Source organism: Typha latifolia, chromosome 2, assembly GCF_019914945.1.
Source record: "Typha latifolia isolate L0001 chromosome 2, TyphaL0001v2, whole genome shotgun sequence".
Classification (NCBI taxonomy): domain Eukaryota; kingdom Viridiplantae; phylum Streptophyta; class Magnoliopsida; order Poales; family Typhaceae; genus Typha; species Typha latifolia.
Window position 1 is genome coordinate 16,848,393 of NC_133087.1, and position 19,591 is coordinate 16,867,983.

General features: G+C 38.7%; 3 protein-coding genes across 4 annotated transcripts; all 3 read right to left on the reverse strand.

Annotated features, from left to right (window-relative positions):
* Positions 1-197: 197 nt before the first annotated feature.
* Positions 198-4,674, reverse strand: LOC140782989 (AP2-like ethylene-responsive transcription factor SMOS1). Of its 2 annotated transcripts, none has more exons than XM_073129910.1 (9): positions 4,286-4,674; positions 3,714-3,796; positions 3,403-3,441; positions 3,239-3,327; positions 2,036-2,109; positions 1,903-1,953; positions 1,472-1,548; positions 801-1,372; positions 198-696 (listed from the first exon to the last, which is right to left on the reverse strand). In XM_073129910.1, the coding sequence occupies exons 1-9, from the start codon at positions 4,513-4,515 to the stop codon at positions 646-648; spliced, it is 1,266 nt and encodes a 421-aa protein (XP_072986011.1). In that variant the 5' UTR covers positions 4,516-4,674; the 3' UTR covers positions 198-645. The 2 variants fall into 2 exon arrangements, with proteins under 2 accessions (XP_072986011.1, XP_072986012.1); XM_073129911.1 differs by having other exon boundaries at positions 3,433-3,441; positions 4,286-4,673.
* A 1,032-nt stretch (positions 4,675-5,706) lies between these two features.
* Positions 5,707-11,399, reverse strand: LOC140781857 (protein RETICULATA-RELATED 4, chloroplastic-like). Its single transcript, XM_073128125.1, has 8 exons — positions 10,748-11,399; positions 9,679-9,747; positions 8,475-8,606; positions 8,322-8,375; positions 8,160-8,204; positions 6,598-6,737; positions 6,119-6,244; positions 5,707-6,034 (listed from the first exon to the last, which is right to left on the reverse strand). The coding sequence occupies exons 1-8, from the start codon at positions 11,270-11,272 to the stop codon at positions 5,986-5,988; spliced, it is 1,140 nt and encodes a 379-aa protein (XP_072984226.1). The 5' UTR covers positions 11,273-11,399; the 3' UTR covers positions 5,707-5,985.
* An 853-nt stretch (positions 11,400-12,252) lies between these two features.
* Positions 12,253-16,428, reverse strand: LOC140782094 (large ribosomal subunit protein uL1c). The gene is made up of 7 exons (XM_073128475.1): positions 15,837-16,428; positions 15,586-15,765; positions 15,418-15,472; positions 14,905-15,032; positions 13,576-13,659; positions 12,760-12,885; positions 12,253-12,646 (listed from the first exon to the last, which is right to left on the reverse strand). The coding sequence occupies exons 1-7, from the start codon at positions 16,170-16,172 to the stop codon at positions 12,509-12,511; spliced, it is 1,047 nt and encodes a 348-aa protein (XP_072984576.1). The 5' UTR covers positions 16,173-16,428; the 3' UTR covers positions 12,253-12,508.
* Between the last annotated feature and the right edge of the window lie 3,163 nt (positions 16,429-19,591).

Here is a 19,591-nt window from a genome sequence, read left to right on the forward strand (position 1 = left end):
AAAAGGAACCCTGATCATTTTATATCTAGGGGGATGTTGCTTGAGTGCCAACTCCCTAAATTCTTATTGAAACTTTATATACAACCTGTATGCCTGAAATCCACAAGCAATATTGGTTGAAAGAAGCAGCACTTGGAGAAACTAGTTGAGCAAAAACTTAAAAACAGCTTAGCGTTCCAAAGGAGTGATCGTTGCACTTGAGCAGGGCCCTTCTATGCCCTTCAGAAAGTTGAAGCTAGACTGCGAATAATTACACAGATGCTGCAGTTTAATTCACTTAGGAGAGAAACCAGACTAACATACATTGGGATTTACGAAGTGAATTTTCTAGCAACATATCATCTGGTAGGTAAATTCTCGGCATACATACATAAGTAAATTCATCTTTTGTTGTTTGGTAGTGTCTTGATCCAACTATAGTACTGAGAGATGAATTCTGTCTGAATTGTAGTATGAGGCGAACTTATTGATCGTGTAGTTTAAAAGGTTGACCTTCTAGAAGAGTCTGAGTATAGACATGCTTTTGAAAGAAGTGTGGCATTCACATTCACCGGGGCTTCTATGCAATGCACCTGAAAACTAAAACCGGGGTACGAAGACATTCGGATTTCACTGCTTCATGTGACTTTCCAAAACTTTTGTGCTTCAGTCCTGGCATTGGTATGAATAACTTGAACTGATTTCATTCTTCCCTAGCTGCAGAAATGGAAAAGAAGGTTCCTAAGAAGCATGCATTATGAAAATGAATTTTGTTTCCTTAGCTTATCAAAAAGAAGAGAATCAGTGGACAGAAACATAACTGATGTTGCCAAAGTTTGTCCAGTTGGTGAAACAAGATTGCTCCAGAAGAGAGGATCAGCAACAGGATCAACAGGATTCCAGCTGTTCCTCAATGGTGTTGAGAGAAGAGGAGCCAACGGGTAAGGGGGTCTATGGACCGGTAATTCACTCGAGCGAAAGTTAACTACTGATCTATCAATCCCATTACCAGAAAATAACGCAGGAACTGACTTCCCATGGTCTATCTCTTTACTAAGATTACCATCCTTGCCTTCTGACAATTTGGATGACTTCTCCAGAAAATTCTTGAAGGCATCAGACCGTGATAAAATACTGCAAGCAGACAAGCCTCCTGAACTAGGCTTTAGGTTCCGTGGAAGACCCAGAGAAGGCATCTTGTATGGCTCAGTGGGTGGAATTGAGCATTCAAAGCTTCGGAGTTCACGGGCAACATCTTCTGCAGTTGAAGATGATTCTGATTGGCGTGTTTTCTTGGGCAGCCACCACCTAATATAATTTGTTAAATCAATTTTCCTCTCTAGACCAAAGGCCCCAGCATATTTTCCATCTATAGCCGCATCCTTACTGGTACCTTAAAAAGGAGCAACAGTCATCCATCCACTATATTATTCTTTGAACATAAGATCTTTAGAAAGTCTTCTGATCTCAATCAAAAATTTTGTGGACTTACTACAATTCAAATTGTTGATGTAGTCATTACCAAGTAACTGCCCAAAAGATGCATCCCATCGTGAACTTTGTGGCTGCCTGAGAAAACACAAAAATGTAGTATAAAATTAGAAAATAAAAGTAGAAAGATAAAGAATCTCAATACTGATATTTCAGAATCTAGAGGTTGCTAAAGCTGTCTCTAGCATAACTGTTCTTTTTGGGGTTGACTATGTCAATAAAGTCAAGATTTCAAGATAAAGAAAGCTATCTTATCTAAGTAATTCTGATGTTATTCATACTATAACAGTTCTGAGTATAAGATAGCATGGACTTCATTAAATATTTTTTCTGCATACATACATGTCATTTTGCTGAAATGTAAGAAAAAATGCTCACACTATTCAAGAGAAACATGAATGATATATAGTCAGCCTACCTAATAACACATACCTAGGAAGTCCACGATATTTGGGAAAACCTCTCGAAAAAGCACTGCTTTTTCTGCAACACCGACGACATGTTTTCAGTCCTTAAAATGATAAGCGTCAAAAAACACATTTCCATTACCGATAATGATGAATACCTTCTAAGAGACACAAGATAATCCTCCTTTGAAACCATTTGCATCTCTTCCAGATCCCTTGCATAATCACTGACCTGAAAAAATAAGAAAATATAAAAATATGCATTGCAAGACATACGCTAGAACAAATCTGACCTTACATGAAATATATAAACCAATAAAAATTCTTCCTAACAATCTGTAGGTCCAAGGTTAACATCTCCATAACTGCTAACTATTTGTGATTAGGAAAACATAAAGATGCAAGAACACAGGACAAATCTTTTGCATTTTCACTCTGTGCATTAAAAATATGAATGCATCTCTACCCCAATAACTGTAAATTAAGAATTGTATACATTCTGAAATCTTCCATTATATCAAGCATGCAGCAATGAACAAGAATTCCTCCAAATCTACACCTATAGCAATCACGATAGCCTTGGTTTTAACGAAAAACTGACACCAACAACAAGAGATCCTGCCATTGTTTCTGAGTGTAGCCCTAGATTTCAAATAATCTTAGCAATTCAATTTTACACAAATTAAGTGCCAAAGTAGTAAAGAGAATGCTCAAGATACCAGGTTGATATTCTGTAATTTGTTATGAAGAGCACTGTCAGTACTATGGGCAGGAAAAAAATTGCAAGACTTAATTATATATCATATGATACTCATCCCAGCATATAGCTAAATCCCAGAAATTGCAAGCTAAATATCAAGTAATCACGTGGTTTTATATGTTTCTTTTATAGTTTTATCTGTTGGATCTAATATAAGGTAGTTAAAATCAGTAGTATGTGCTGTTCTTAGACAGCACATACACTTGAGTAGATTAGATTCATTATGCATCAAGTTAAGATTCATATTTGGCAGCAGAACATGTTTTGCTGTTTTCCAACTTCCACAACAATTGTGATAATATGACAGCTCTTTTGAGATAATAAAAAGTTTGACAGGTAGTATTCCTGTCGAAACATGCTGGTTCGTTATCTCCCTGGGCATGATATTCAAGTATTCAACTCAAGTATGTATGTAAGCCACTCAAGAAGCATGTATGCAAGTCACTCAAGAAGCATGTATGCAAGTCACTCAAGTATAGCACTACTCTTAGTGAATCTACAGAAAAGCATAATGGACAATTCTAAGCGGACAAAAAGTTTAAACATTAAATCAAAAACTACATACTAATAATAATAATTGTTAGATGTACATGTTTCTCACAGGAAAATTAATAAGTGTCCCAGCACCCCAATATTTCAGAGCTGCAAGATCATAAGCTCTAGCTGCAGCCTCCTCATCATCATATGCACCTACAGTGTATAAGCAAAATGAGACAAAAAAGAACTCTCCAATGAACTTTTTAAAAAGACAGCAAAAGCAAGTACCTAAAACATTTAATAAAAGTTGTTCCATACCTAAATATACTGGATAGCCAGTTCGTGCAACAATAGATGTCCATGCAAATGAAGAAAATTTGTGTCAGATGTTTAAGGAGAATCAAATTGAAGAATCTTCACCGGTAGATAAATTTCTTGAAATTGATACATCAAATGCTCTGGATAAGCCTATGCGAGAGACCATCTTGGCAATACCAAAATGTATAAAACTTGGTGCAATTAATACTTCTGTGGGCATTGAGCAGATAGGCATCAGCTATATAGAATGGCCGGTTTGAATAAAAGATTCTTATGTTTACCTTGTTTCCCTTTCTTATTTTGGTTCTGATTCCAGGTGCTCTTGTCCCAAAGATGAGCCTCATAACGACCTGTCCACCGATGCCTATCACACAACATATAGATTGTAAAAAGAAGATGTGATCCCACCATGAATTTAACAAAATACATTATAATCAACGTAATTCATCCCTAAATAGTTTATAAGGACAACTTATGATAGAAAGGCAGAAAAATAACAGAATAACTATACTATGTCCACATCAACTTACAAATTAGCAGAGTGAAACAGGGCATAACAAAGAAAATTACAATACAAAGATACTAAAAGTTGAACAATAGTCAAATTTATCAAGAAAAACATAATAAGCTAAAAATCTGCACAACAGTATAGTGTGAATCAAATAGCATGCATTTATAAAAGCAACAATAAAATAATGTTTAAGACAAGTGATCTATTCCCCAATCAAGCATTCTAACAGCATCCAAGATTAAAATCACAACCCCAACCGTCCGACTAATCGGTATGCTCACAAACGAAATCAAACAGATCAAGAAATGGAGATAGTAGAAAGAGGTGAAGAGGGATAAATACCGAGTGACGCCTCGGTAGATGGAGCTGCGCTTCCCAGCGGCGCAGGGCGGCATCCGGCTGATCCGCTCCTTGGCGGTGCACACCCTCTCCTTCCTCGGCTTCTTCAACCCCGCCACGTACACCTGATCCGCTCCCCTCCGTCCGCCGTCGTACGACCCTTCACCTCCCGCCGCCTCCACCTTCGGGAGTCCGGCGTCAGCCGACGACGACGAAGCCGCAGCCGCCGCCATCGCGGAGAAAGGGATGTAGGCCTTTGCCTCAGGATCCGAGATCGGGAGATGAGACGAGGAGGAGTGAAAGAAGAATCGTTTGAAATGTGGAGATGGGATGCATTTCAAACGAGCAGGGCGCTCACTGTATAGAGAGAGAAAAGAGACGAGTTAAGAAAGAGCTTGGACAAAGAAGGGTGAGAGCGGAGATTGAGGTGGGCCCGGTGCGAGCTACAGATGGGAGCATCGAGTTGAGAGAGCCCGAGGGGTATCCGAGGCTTAGTGTGTACTATACTTGCTGACGTCGACGACCATTTTAAGTCCAAGGAAATTTCACTCTGGAATCCGAGGCGAGAGACTCCACGCCGTTTAGTTCAAAATTAGACCGAATTATATTATTAACAATTAACAATGGTTCGGTACAGACTAATTAGTTATTAAAAAAAATTATATGTTCATAAGTTAAAAAGATATTTTCCATATGTGGCTAAATTAATCTGTAAGTAAACTAGTTTTTAAGTATTTTTTTATTACTTATTTTTATAACTGCTAAAAAAGAGAAATAGAATAAGACTAATTTATTGTTACTATTTAAAAAGGCAACTAGTACTTTCAGTTAATTATTTTAATACTTTTTAATGTCAGCTGTTGAATTAGGAGAAATAATTTAATAATTATTTATCTTACATTATTAGTTGAATTTAAGTTCAACTCTATATGCTTTGATCTTGCAATGGACGCGTGTTTTCATTGTAATTCTTTCTTACTAATACGGGCCATCTTCTAGGTTTCTAATGTTTATCGCCTAAAATATCGTAATTACACCTGTTAGTAATGGGTCAAATATACTAGGAATGCAGTTAAGATTAAGAAGAGAAATAAAAAGAGAATCCCATTTGATAATATGTCATTTGGAATGCATGAGCTTAAGTAGAAACATCACCAGAAAATGAGCTTAGTCCCTTCGCATTTGGATTCCAAGATCCATCCATCATTCGATAAAAGATTAAAAGTTATTTCTAGAATGATTTAAAATTAACACTTGAAATAGTTTGTCCAATAAGAGCACAACTAATTGATTAAAGCATTTGACATCTGGACATCTGGACATCTGGACATCTGGACATCTGGATTACCCGAGTTCTCGGAACAGATCGATATCAGATAAGGGATGCTCAGAAACTTTCCTAGCAAGACAAGCACATATTGACGTAGTTAAATTGGAGGACCACGACATTATTGGAATGCTACATACAACGAAAAGATGCAATCCGTTGATCAAACTACAACCACAAGATTTCTGTGGCAATGAGAAAATTTGAGTGATGTAAATCAAGAAAGCAGCTACAATGATGGAATAAATTTAGTTAAACAGCAAATAAATATTGCATGTCAAATTCACGCCTGCAAATTATTGCCCTCCACAATGATTTCAAGTGAGCTTCATTAAACTGTCACGACAATGGATAAAAGCAGGTTGTTTGTTTTTGCCTATTCACGAATCTTTTGGATGCCTATCCACCGTGCGTAGTCAACCCACCTGCTCGAAAGAAAGTTGGCTAAGAAATGGTTCTCGGATCAAAACTTATACAGGTGAAAATGAAAAGGTATCAAGTTTGCTCACAGTAAGGATCCCAAGTATGTATTTCCCGTACGAACAGCAAAGCATAAGGCGCTCAACATAAGTTTGTGATTGTGCAGAAATGGCTCCAAAATCCGCTGTTCCACCACTCCGGCCAGAATCTGATACCTGTTGACAACAAATTGTTTCCACCAAAGACTAAGCTGTTAGTAAGTATATTAATCTCGATGAGGATTCACTGGTGATTTCAATGAAAGAAAAGTGCACAAAAATGTCATGTGAGTTGGTGTAATTCAATTTCCATAGTGTGATTGACACCCACTCTCTCATGTTTGTGGATGTGTATGTGTGCACGTTTCTATGTCCCTACGCCCCACGAAGTGCACTCTCATTGCACTTTTTTACAAATTGCAGCGACAAAATCTACTCATACTAAGCAAGCAAGCTTGATTAAGAAAAGAAGTTCATCTAGAGCAGAGCAATCAAACAATAAGAACATCAATGAAATATCATCAGCGTACCTAAGGTTGCTGGAAATTGCCATGTATACACCATAGGCAACACTAGTTGATACTATAGGTATATCCTCTGTTTCACCAGCAAAATCCTTGTCAACTGCCGTTCTAGCTTTAATTAAGGCATTGGTTACACCAGTCCCAATCTGAAGAAGGGAAAGCATAATCTCAATCAGCTTTCTTAACAAATTTCCAGAAAGAATAATCAACAATATCGAATTTCCAGCACTTACTAGTTACTATCATAATCTGTATCCAAGATACACTACAAACATCAACATAAAACAACATACGATAATATCAAATGTGGAGATGTTGGACACGTAAATATAAATACATTTTTCATTCATAAATATCTTAGAGAGTAAGTAACACTTCACCTTATACATCAACTAAAATTCTGCTCAATAAAAACCAGTAACATCGACAAGTTCACAAAAAAAGTACAGAGATGCTAGCAGTGAAATGTTTACAGCAGCAAGCTAATGCTACGAAGCTCAAAATCAAAAGGTTAAAAAGTCTGGATATTATAATTAATAATATTGTTTTCACTGTTCTTGCATATATGCTATAAATCTAAATTCTTTTCCAACTTTAGCTGGTTGTATTGTCCAGTAAGATATAAATCTAATATGATGTATTGTAAAAATTAATTTCTGTATGTAACTATGCTTCCTTTACTTTGGTTTTCTATATGCAGACAGATTTTGGTCCTTGCACTTGTTATAATTTAAGATTTAATCTTCTTCAGTAAAATCCAATGCTACTGTAGTTTCAGAGGTCTTGATTTATATAGTGGGCTTTCTGGAGTTCTGAGCAGCAGCATGAGAATTTGACCTCTAGACAGAGCATTAGATATTTTCTAGATGTGTGTGTCAAACATTGTCACTAATTACAGAAATTTGGTGCCAAATCCCATCAGGTGACGAAAGTTCACAAATCAGACTTCTTTATGGGTTCTATAATTGAAGATCTAAAAGGAAGTATCATGTTTTCTTCAAATGGTGATTTCTTAAAGTGAAAAAAACTTCTTTTGCATGTACAATCAAACTTTTTAGACTGTTTTTTAAAACGTTTTTTTAAAGTGAAAAAAACGTTTTAGACTGTGCATAAAACGTTTGTCTTTGAAGATCCCCATTTCACATGAAAGACTTCCATGTTTAACTATGACAGTTCTCGATGCTCAGACAATCAAACTTGAAAGGACTAGCAAGATCTCCGCAAAGACAACTCTTGTCGCTTGTGTTTTTTCAAGTGGCATACACTTTGACCAAAAGAAGCATAGAAAGCAACACCATTTCCTTCAAATGTTTCGATCATATATTATTTCTACACATGAACATTTTTTATAAACTTTAGACTAACAAGCAAGATTTCAGGATAAATTTCTATTTTCTACAGAATTAGTTGACTGTTTCTAGGAAGATCCTTCTTTTTAGTATTTGACAAGTTTCTCCTTACGACCAGCATTATAAGTATACCTGAGACCAGCAGTGACAGTAGGAATGAAAGCAAATGTACTTGATATAGTATATAAATCTTCTAAAGCATGAAATTATTGGGCTCACCAGAGATGCACTAGTCCCTACTACAAAAAGCTTCGACCCATTTCTCTGAAAAAAGATTACATTAGATGATGGTACTAATTAGCAGTGAGTTATTAAACATTTAAACTGTTTAGAAAACATAAGCTACATGTCACAGCAGATGGCAAGAAATGTGCTGCTTACCACAATTGCACCTATTCTCTGCAAAAGTGAGTAAGATCTTCCAGCCAAAGCAATCTGCAAGAAGAGTTACACGAGTTGGAGGAACCATCTCTTACAAAAGTAAGTGGAACAAGGAAAGCAAAAACTGTTGGACTTGATGAAGACAGCACATACCTGAAAAGCATTATCAGGACAGCTATGGAAAAATTTAGCAATGGGTCCAGCGCTAAATGAGAGAGGTGGTTGCAGAGACACAGTTGGAGCAGGAAGCCAAACAAGCATAAAATCTGCAACTATAGCCATCACCTTGGAGGGATTTGAATCGGAAACAGGACAGAAAGGATTAGGATAAAGATGAAATAGAACTACAAAATTACAAATAAACTACATATGAAACAGCTGAAAAAAAAAAGAAAAAAAAATCATAGAAGATTATTTATTTTTCCTTGATATGAAGAACATAATAAAAATTGCTATATGTATAATCAATTAATCATGAATGTGTAAAATAGTTTCACACTTTTATTGCAATGAATTTGGCATCTAAACTGATGATAATCACAACAAATGACAGGTAATTTTCTAAAATTAAGACTTAAAAAAGGCAACAAGATCTGATCATTACATTTTATCTAACATGGAACAATGTAAGCATGGACAATGAACTTATGAATACCATATTTGAAAAGCAAGGAATAGGTTGAGCACTTGATTACTCTAAGTGACATGAGAATTTGGCATTTAAACTGAAGATGATCACACCAAATGACAGATAATTTTCTAAAATTAAGATTTAAATAAAGGCAACAAGATCTGATCATTACATAAAATCTTAGTGGATTAATGTAAGCATGGACATCGAAATTATGAATAGTTGAATACCATACTGAACTTATGAATAGTTGAATACCATATTTGAAAAGCAAGGAAATGCTTAAGCACTTGCTTTCTCTAAGTGACTTGAGGAAAACGACAGAAGGTTGTCACACAATTGCACCAGCAGCGTAGGAAATTTTAGGTGCTTACTCAAGGCTGCCAAGTGCCACAAACCTCATATACTAATGTAGGCCAGAAGATCTCAGAACAAATCAAATGACTTTTCCTTCCTTAAAAGTGAAAAGGAGGATGTTACAGGCAATGTAAGATTGAAGATAAGATAATCTAAAATTCCTTTTCAGATTTTACTTGGTGTTAAATAGCAACAATAATTCTTTGAGGAACTCTTGAACTAGGTAAAAAGAATTTCAACTATTTTTCCTTCTCTTAGATCAGCAGTGATAACCATATTCCATATAAATGAAAGAATAGTTTGCAGTATGTCACACTTAATATTGAATAATATTTTAGAAAGAACTGCATAGCACAGTGGACATCATACCACATCAGCAATCACAAAATCCAGTTCTTTCATAAAATTTTCTCTTCGTCGGTCATACTCTGCAGCAGTCTAGAAAAACAAAATATGCCAAATTAACACTTGTATGACAGTAACTAATAATAGAATATTTAAACAAACCATGGCAGCAAATAACTGAGGAGCATAATACTAAACTTGCCAACAAGAATATTGGTATTATGCTCCACTGTTTTCATAGCATTTAGACATTATCAAAAGAAAAACATCTCTAAGATTAAGGAGAAAAAGGAGAAAAGTGCAACAAAAGAAGTAGTCTAAAAACTCAGTTTAAAGCAACTTGACAAAAGGTCCATCCAGAACAACAGGGGCAGTTAGATGTGTAAATTTGAGAAAGCATAATATATAATGAATTAATGATATGTTGCTTGTATATATTACTAACAACTTGTGATCACAGCAAGACACATTGTTCTGGCAAAAGATAATATTGGATAGGTACATTAATGAGGTCGAAGCAATTTTTCAAGGATGAAATGGAGTTAAGAAGTAGAAGATGGAAGGAATCAAAGTTCTAATATATGGTCAATGCGGCTGCCTAGATGCCGACTAAGGTGCGTTGCAATAAGGCGCTTCTGTTATAGGCGACCTTTGGCATCTAGGGGGTTCAACAGAAATTCCCTTCTTATTCCCTCTTAACCTCTCAGAGTATCAGGTAGATTTAGATAATTACATGTTCAAGCACACTTTTTTTTACTATAATACCCACGAAATATAGCTTTGTACATTAGTCCCTCTGAAAGACTGCACGGTGCTCAAGGGTATCGCAAGGACTAAAGAGTAGCAAAAGGCTCGTTAAATTATAGGTCAAGTCAACCTTTCACTGAAAAGTTATAAAAACCTTCAGCAGACAAGAAAAGATTTTCCTCCTCCTTTGTAAACATCGAAAAGAAAATAACACGATCTAGATTTGGATCGAAACTAACATAACTTGAAATAACAAATGAAACATTAATTGTCGCCATATTTAGCAAATAAGATCATAACAAACATTTAAATGAATCGAGAATTAAATTTAACACAAAAATGTTACCTTCGTAAAGATTCCAACGCCGCATTCCATGCCGACCTTAGCCAAGAAGAGATCATCCGCAAGCAGCCGCTCCTTGAATCCGCCAAACTGCATAAGCCACCGGAAGAGAGCCGACTTCTCCAGCTCAGCAAACCGGTGCACGATCGCCCCGGGGATCCTCCCGTCCTCGATCGCCGCCGCCAAATCAGAAGGCAAGCTCTCCATTGACCGCCCGATCTCGCCGAGGGCGAGCACTGCCTCCTCCTTATTCTTCTTCCTACTCGAATCCCCATCGTCTCCTCCTCCTCCTCCTCCTCCTCCGCCACCGGAGCCACCGGATCCGCCGGTTGTTCCGGCTCCGCCTCCGGATCCGCCGGCGAGGGGGAGGATACTGTCGCGGCGGAAGCGGAGGGAGGCGAAGCGGGGAGGCGATAGGACGGCTGGGGATGGGATGAGGGAAAGAGATCGACGGCGGGGATTGGATGGGGAGCGAAGCTGCAGAGATGAGGAGGAGAAACGTCCGGAGGAAGGGGAGGCGGCCGCCATTGCAGAGTAAGACAGTCGACTCTCGAGCCCGCCGCTCGGGGAGGCGCCTCTTATTGGCGCTTTAAAGTTCGGGCGGGACAGAGGGATGGGGGCGTGCGTCGCACGTTCCCTCTGACTTGGAATCGAGATTCATTAAAAAGTGGCCTGCTAAGTCGCACCTACAAATCCACCCAAACGGGAGATGCGAACGTGGCTTTCTCTTATTGGGTCAAGTTAAGGGGCGAGTGAGATCTTGTGTGCAAGGAGGACGGTTGGTGAAGAAGGTTTTGGGTTGGTGGCGAAGGGTAGCTTCCGTAAAAGATTGATCAGAGCTCCGAGGTCGCAGGAACTTCAGCAGTCAGAGAAAGCTGATGGAGAAGAGGAATAAAAATAAATAAAAAGTTGGATGCCGTGCGAACGTTGGTGGTGTGAGATGGTCGGTCATATGAGTTGTTTGAACTTCAAAAGTGCCGGCAAGTTGAATATAATGTTCACATTGAAAATATAATAGTAGAGGTTCAGAGAAAGGAGTGGAAAGACATTGTCAAAGGTCATTGAAGGATGAGTTGTAAAATTATCTTTTTCTCATAATAAACATTCAGACGATTTGTCGAGCACCTTGCAGGCATTCAAACTAACAACCAACACTTAAACCGCTGCAGTGGCAACTTCAAATCCATCCAACTGTTACTACCATTAAATACTACGGCCTTGCATAAGTGCAAAGCAACAAACACCAACCGCCATTATAGAAGAACGTAAATGTACATGCCAACTAATTCCCATCCTCCTGGAACAGAACAAGAAACTACGTTCTCCAAGCGGAAGACGAGCACATTTTGACGAATGTTTTTTTTTTTTTCCAATCCAGCTTTGCTTATCTTATACCGTTTCGGCTGTCAGCAGTTGGAGGACAACCCTGAGTTGTTTTAAGCAAGAGTCAAACAAAAGAACATGACTTGGATGGAGTCCTTGAAGAGACTTAACTAGTCACAAGCAGATACCTAATCAATTTCTGACAGATTAATAAATAGAATAATAGAACTGATAACAGATAGATACAACCAACAAGACTAGTTACACCCCAAGGTTAGCAATGAGAACTCATGATGTTGGTGACCCATAACACAAAAACTGGACCAACTTACTGTCCCCTACGATTTTGCCTATCATTTCATCTTTCTGTGAGCATTATAGTATTAATAATGAAGGCAGTCTACTCCAGAAGAAGAATCGTTCCATGGATGCTTGTGTTTTCTAGACTGTAAGAGGAGGCTTGTAATCGAGCATTTCTCTTATATTTAACCTTATGGAAGGCCCCATTGATGAACATATATGTGCGCTTTTCCAGTACACTCCTTTTGCACCAGATGGCTTGTTTGTTTCTACTGATCGCTGCAACCACAAAACAGAAGAGTTCATGAATTGACATTAGTAAGTCTTGATGTCAATTAGATAAATATAATAAATTTTTAGTAGTTACTGTCTGTAGAAAGTATAATACATACCACTGCAGCCATCAAGTTTATAATAAGGTCTTCATCAGAAAAGTTAGCCTTTCCGAAAGGTAGGTGGACAATCCCAGTCTTATCTACTCGGAATTCAACTTTCCCTTTCTTGAACTCTTGGATAGCCTGAAAAGGTGGGAAATTCATGAGCGAAGCTCCAGTCAATTTTCTATCTAGCAGACTAGACAGTTGATGCAAAATTAGCAAAGATCTTGTTGCCTTCAGTGGATACTTGGGTGAAGTTTAGTTTATAACAGCCTAACTTTGGTTAAAAAGCTTAGGCTGCATTGATCTCTGAAAAAGGGAATTTGCATTAAGCATAAACTTATGAATCTATATTCTAAAAACAGTCTTATATTTTCTAGACCGAAAATTCATACTAAAGTGAACAACAATGACACCAAAAGATAATCAATAAGTTGATGTTATGAGTGTCCAAGTAAAATTGGAGATATTTATCAACATTATCATGAGAATTCATGTGCGATGAAAAAGTAAAACACAAAAACCTTGTCAGACTAGTAACACGAAACTCTTCAGAGCCTCAATTTATTCTTTTTTTTTTTAGTACCCAAAAGGTGAACACTCCCACCTTTTCTATCGCAATCTCATTACGATTATCCACCATTTTCACATGGAATAAACTGGAATAAGATATTAAGGCATGAATAGGTGAGAAAGACAATGTTGTGATGCTATTCATGATAACCCATTAACAATATCAAACAACAGGAAAAAAAAACAATATCAGGATAACTAAGTAGTGAAAATGACATAACAAGAAAAAGTTATATGCAGCATCTTCTCCCAACATACCTGAGGAATGTCTGCAGTAACTGTACCCGCTTTAGGATTAGGCATAAGTCCCCGTGGCCCTAAAAGCTTCCCCAAACTGGCAACCTGAACCGAGATCAAGAGTAACAAAATTACTATATCCTTGTGTATTTAGCAAGAACACAACACAAGACCTACAACTAAAGCAGTTTATAGATCCCCAGCACATGAAGCACTTCGCAATAATGTCTATGGGATCTGGGGACAAACAATGGTTCAGGAATAATATTGCCATCAAGGCTGCCTCAGCTGTTTGAATTAGTTCAAGTGGGCCAATCATATTCAGCACATGCTACAACATTCTTTCCATAGGAAGGCAAGCGCATTGGGCAAGTGGACTAGAATGACCTTTTATGCTCTTATAACTTCATCATATGTATGCATTTGAATTGACAGAAGAATTAAGAAGACAAATAATACAGAGTTATACACCATGCACAAATTACATGTAGTTCTTGTCGCAGTAAATATATATACGATTCATCATGCCTAGCAGCCTCAGTACTTTGAGAATGAACAAAACAGAAGGTCAAGTCATTTGCATATGGTTAGTAAATATGGTATTGGAGCAGCAGAGTTTTATGTTCAGGCTTTGCCAAACCTATTTGTTGTTTAATTTCAAAGCTAAAACCCATTTATTTTAAAGTTCTGGTCTTGGACCTACTGAGAATCTCAAAGTTGGAAAGTGATGAGAGAAGCTAGTATATACAAATTCTAATTTTCTTTCTCTAAACACCACCAATACGGTTACGAAAGATGAAGCATTAAAAAAAAGTATAAAAGAAGCCAATTAGCAATAGTTAGATGGGCCATATGCAAAAAGAACTATGCATTCAACTGAACATGTTCCATGAATCCATAGATAAAGCAAATATTTTTTCTAGCACCTTTTCTGCGATGAACAAAAAAAAGAACTAAAATGTATAAAATAAAGTCTACGAATCATTTCAATGATGCAAATTATGCCGTTAGAACCAGCAATAATTCTGTTTCTACAGATCATAGTAATATACCATACTAAAAAAGGGAAAATCTAACTAATTATAGCAGCATTACTACAAATTCAGCTTTTCTTAACTAAATAATCTGCTGATAGTATTGTTTTATTCAGAGTTAGATTACAATTGCCAAAGTACAGTGATTGAAACTACTACTGTTGGAACAACATACATACTACCAACAAATAAATGGTCCTCTTAGACATCCAGATCTCCATGTTTCATAAATGTTACTACATCCTCAGTAAGTATGTCGATAAGAAGATGCAAGGTGGAAACACTCTTTTTAAGCACAAGGTACATTTTCTCCTACCTTGGGCATCATATCTGGGGAAGCAATTAATTTGTCAAACTCCATAAATCCTCCTTTTATTTGCTCTATTAGATCGTCTCCACCAACTATATCAGCCCCTGCATTTTTTGCTTCATCTATCTTCTGACCTACAAAATTCAAATATAAACATATCAGGACGAGAAAAGTTAAAATCAATTGATAATGCAAGAACACAGAGTCATACACGCAGATTGATTAGTAATATCACAGAATAAATGGACAACTAATACTGCAGCTTCATCAAATAATGGACTGTCTGATCAGAGATGCCGCAACAAATATACTTAATGAAGGGGTCATCAAAAACAAAAAATCTAGGATCATGACATTTCCAATTCCTTTAGCCAGATTGGTCCTACTATCTTCTGTAGGCATGAGATATGCACTCTTCTCGGAAGGAAAATGTAGCAATCAAAGACAAAAACTAAAGACTCGAATATTAAAAAGGTGCAAATGCACAATTGCAACATCATAAGAATTTAGCTAATCCACCTTGAGTAAGAACAGCCACTTTCACAGTCTGCCCTGTTCCCTTAGGCAAGTTCACCTACACCAACAGAACAAAATAAAAAAAAAAAAAAAAAAAAAAAAAATATATATATATATATATATATATACACATTAACATTATTCAATCAACAACTGGCCAAATCCTAATACCGTAGCCCTCAGCTGCTGGTCATTATATTTGGGATCAATATTAAGCCGGAAATGCGCCTCCGCCGACTCCACAAACTTGGTGCTCGACGTCTGCTTCATCAGAGCAACGGCCGTGGGCACGTCGTACTCTTTCTTGTTCTCCCTCAGCTTCTGTATCTCCAAGAACCGCTTCGACCGCGTCTACCCAAAACCCAAACTCGTCAATCCTCCATAATTCACAAACATATCCAAAGAAGAAGAATAAGAATTACCCTATCCCTCTTGAGAAGCAAAGCGGCCTTCCCGGTCTTGGGCTTCGGAGGCGGGGCGACAGCGACGGCGACTGCGCCGGCCTCGTCAGAGGCGGCGTCATCCTCCGTCGCCACCTCGGACTCCGCGACGGCGGCAAGGGGGGAAAAGGTGGGTCTCTTGGCGGAGATGGGGAGGCATGGATTGGGGCGGTGGAGAGAGTGGAGAGCCAAGGAAGGGTAGGAGGAGGAGGAGGAGAAGGGGAGGAGGGAGAGAGGAGAGGAGGAGGTCGGTTTGGAGGTGGATTGGGGAAGAGAGGAGGGAGGAGAGGAAATGATGGTGGTAGTAGCGGTGGCCATCGTCGCCGCCTCCGCGCTTTAGCGCTACTTGATGGAGCTACTCTGGTTTGGTTTTTTGGGCTTTTGGTTGGGAAGGGGAGGAGAGGGAGGGGATAAGATCATACAATTGTGGCCACTTGGGGTGTGTATATGTGCACGCTATCTTGTTCTTCGCTTATTTGGATGGTCGATGTGGACTTGGGAGGAGTAACTTGTGACCATTACCTGGATTATTGTATTTTGGGTTAAAAATAATAATAACATTCTACTCAATGTTAGCCGCTAGTTTAATTTTGCGACCTTTTAAAAGGTGCCGACTGCCTACTGCCTAGGAATATGGGATTATAGACCGCAGTTTCAGTGAAGCCATATTCAATTTGGATGCTATTAGATGCGTGGCCATGTATTAACTGTACATATTCAACGGTATTAATATGTAAAGAATAATTTAAATAAGTGTCATCGAAATTGTTAAATAAGTACGGTTAAATAAGTACAATTAATAGATTGGCCTATAAATGATAGGCCTAAATCGATTTACATGAGGTTGGCTCGTACTAGATTCGATCTATAACTTGATATCCCCAGTCTAAAATTAACATTATACATGTTTATTTGAAGAATTCTCTTTACCATGACCAGTTGCATAAATTTAACAACTACTACACATTAAGGTGTTTAGAGTTTAACCTCGAATCTTCGGGAGACGTTTGACCTTCGGGGTCAAAGATTGACCGCAGATTGTGACGAGAACGGAGAGTAGGAATGCATTGTCGGCATTCGCTTGGTGAAGGAAGCATTCGGGGACGACATCGTAGTATTTGCTAGATCTGGTCGAGAAGCTACTAGATTGTTGCTCTCAGACACTCTAAAGAAGGGGTCCCACCATCTTTTCCCACCCCTGATCTGCTTTAGTTTGCCGGAGTTGGCAGTCTCTGGCCGGAAAGGTAGCTTCTTTAGCGACTGACACGCGAAGACATCGACGTACTCCAAAGAAGGAAAAGCCAATGCAGTCTCGCAGATGGAATCTAAACCCAGTAGGTGATTCAGCTGCAGAATCTTGAGGCTGTGAAGTGCATGAATCAACTGATGTTCTATCGGTTCATTGGTGTCTACCACTTGTTTAACCTTGTTACAGAATGAAAATTTTAAATGCTCAAGACATGGGAACTTCAGAACCAACGTCAGATCACTCAACTTATCAGTTCTTCCAATTGTGAGTACACGGACTCTTTGCAGAGGCTCCTCCAATTTGATCTTTTCCAGTTTGGTCATATCCCAGAGAGTGATATATTCCAGCCTTGGAGAAGAACACCCTCCGTGCTGGTGGAATTAATATCTCTTCCAAGCTGAGACATTCTCGAATATTTACCATCGTAAGGCTCTGCGGTAATATCGAGAGTAAGGGCGATCTCGCCTTCCAATCTATAGAATCCAAGAAGCTTCATGTATATGCCGGGCACCTTGTAGAGCTTTTAATTTTGCAGTGATATAAGCCAATTCCGTAACACTAAATTCATTCTCCCCTCCAGTATTGCTTCATTCAAGTATATTCTCATCCACTTCATGACCTGCATATTTGTTTCCATAAAGGTTTAGGATTTGAAGCTTTGATAAACTTGGTATAACTCCAGAGGGTATTCTTCTCAGGTTATCCATATGACATACGCGCAAGTGCTCTAATTTGTCTGCTCTAGGTTGAGATACCTCAGCTGAACTAGTAAACCAATCTCTCCTTGGAGCTCTTTGATGGGAGGCCAAGACAAATCCAAGAATGCAAGAGTTGCTATGCTTAGGAAAACAAAAAGCTGGGATTTCTTCAACTGGAAGTTCGGGCTGTGTGTGTGGTAGTTCTTTGATATAGTTACACATAAGTGATAGCTTTTCAGCTTCTTTCCACTTCTCAATGTCCTCCTTCAGTAATCTCTTCATCCGGCTCCTGCTTGCAATATCCATTTCTCCTGACCATTCCCAGTAGCAATCCATAACGCCATGTCTCGGATAATGTCGTGTACTCTCACCTCTATGTCTTCAATATCACCAGGCTCAAGCAAGCTTCAAGCTTTCGATGATAAGAGTAACCCTTGCTATACGTTTCATCCAGTGTACCAATGTTTTCTAGCAATCCTAACCCCATCCAATAATCCATTAGTTCGTATTTGGCAATGGAATAACCCTCAGGCCATAGGGAGCAACACAATAAGCAAGCCTTGATCTTATAATCCTGCAAACTGTCATAACTAAGTTTTAATCTTGTATGCACAAAGCTGAGGTCCGACATACCTGAAATCTCATGTACGCGCGACTTCTTCAGCGATGCAAGTGCATGCTGCCATTTCTTGGTAGGTCCTCTTCGTCGACATCGCCCGTCCAACTGTGATAAGAGCAAGTGTTTCCTTAGCAACTTCCTTAGCTAGTTCTTCAATTACACTATCAGAACTTCTAATATCCTCACTAACCTTTTCTACAAACAGTTGCCATGCCTCCTCTGGTCCCAAAGTATCTACTTTGATCCTCTTATGTGCTTCCATATACCCACACACATTCTCTGGTTGACAACCTCTGGATGCCACAACATAAGAGAACGAGATCAAAGCCATAGTTTTCTTGAATACCACACAAGAAGTAGTTGTTGATTTCCTTGAGTAGAGTGGTCTTCCCAACCCCACCCATGCCCCATATCCCTACCATCCCCACTCTGTCATATTTGGGGTAGCTGAGAACCTTCTTTAGATTGTACTCGACTCCTCCTGCAGAAGTAGCGTGGGCTTCTCCTGCACCGAAGACGGCGGCAGCTTCACGCTGACGTCGGCGAACGCGCCTCTCTTATGCATGTCTTCAACTTCCTTCAGCTTCTTGGCGGCTCCACTGCTTATCTTGTACTTTGACCAACAGCTAAGAAAGCATCTCCCCTTCTTGTAATCGTTCTTTATCTCCTCCACCTCGTGCACAACACGGTCCATGCTCTGCAGCCACTCTCTGACTTCATGATTGCAAGCTTCTTGCTTTCTCTCCGAGATCTCGAGCCGTACGTTGACATCGCTTCTCCTGGCGTCTAATCTCTCCATCGCGATGCTTAAGTTCGTGACGTTTTCATCCGTTTGTGTGAGGTAACCAAGGTGGGAGATCAGGGGACTCCATGACCCAGATACGAGAACACAAACAATTGAATCCAGAAAGGCTAGGACAGCCATGCTGAAGAAGAGAAATAGATTATAGAGGACACTGCTAACTATGTAGCTGCATAAACGAGAGAAGGGCAGAACCGAATAATCAAGGAAATTAATAGCAATTTTTATTATACAACCTAGACCTATCATTGCCTTAAAAATAACCACATCAGCTTAGCTAACCCAACCACTGAGCAATTTTATTTCAGTGAACTTCTCATTAAATTGATGACCACGCCGGCCACCTTCATATTTCTTCGTCTACTTGCG

Excerpts from the sequence above, each read along its gene's own strand:
- LOC140782989 (XM_073129910.1), bottom strand. The coding sequence starts at position 4,515 with ATGGCGGCGGCTGCGGCTTCGTCGTCGTCGGCTGACGCCGGACTCCCG. Across the intron at positions 3,442-3,713 it reads AAATAAGAAAGGGAAACAAG|TATATTTAGGTATGGAACAA; the intron begins GTAAACATAAGA and ends CTGGCTATCCAG. Across the intron at positions 1,549-1,902 it reads AAATATCGTGGACTTCCTAG|GCAGCCACAAAGTTCACGAT; the intron begins GTATGTGTTATT and ends GTGTTTTCTCAG.
- LOC140781857 (XM_073128125.1), bottom strand. The coding sequence starts at position 11,272 with ATGGCGGCCGCCTCCCCTTCCTCCGGACGTTTCTCCTCCTCATCTCTG. Across the intron at positions 8,376-8,474 it reads GTCCTGATAATGCTTTTCAG|ATTGCTTTGGCTGGAAGATC; the intron begins GTATGTGCTGTC and ends CTCTTCTTGCAG. Across the intron at positions 6,245-6,597 it reads GCAATTTCCAGCAACCTTAG|GTATCAGATTCTGGCCGGAG; the intron begins GTACGCTGATGA and ends TGTTGTCAACAG.
- LOC140782094 (XM_073128475.1), bottom strand. The coding sequence starts at position 16,172 with ATGGCCACCGCTACTACCACCATCATTTCCTCTCCTCCCTCCTCTCTT. Across the intron at positions 15,766-15,836 it reads TGCTTCTCAAGAGGGATAGG|ACGCGGTCGAAGCGGTTCTT; the intron begins GTAATTCTTATT and ends GGTTTTGGGTAG. Across the intron at positions 15,033-15,417 it reads AGTGGCTGTTCTTACTCAAG|GTCAGAAGATAGATGAAGCA; the intron begins GTGGATTAGCTA and ends TGAATTTTGTAG.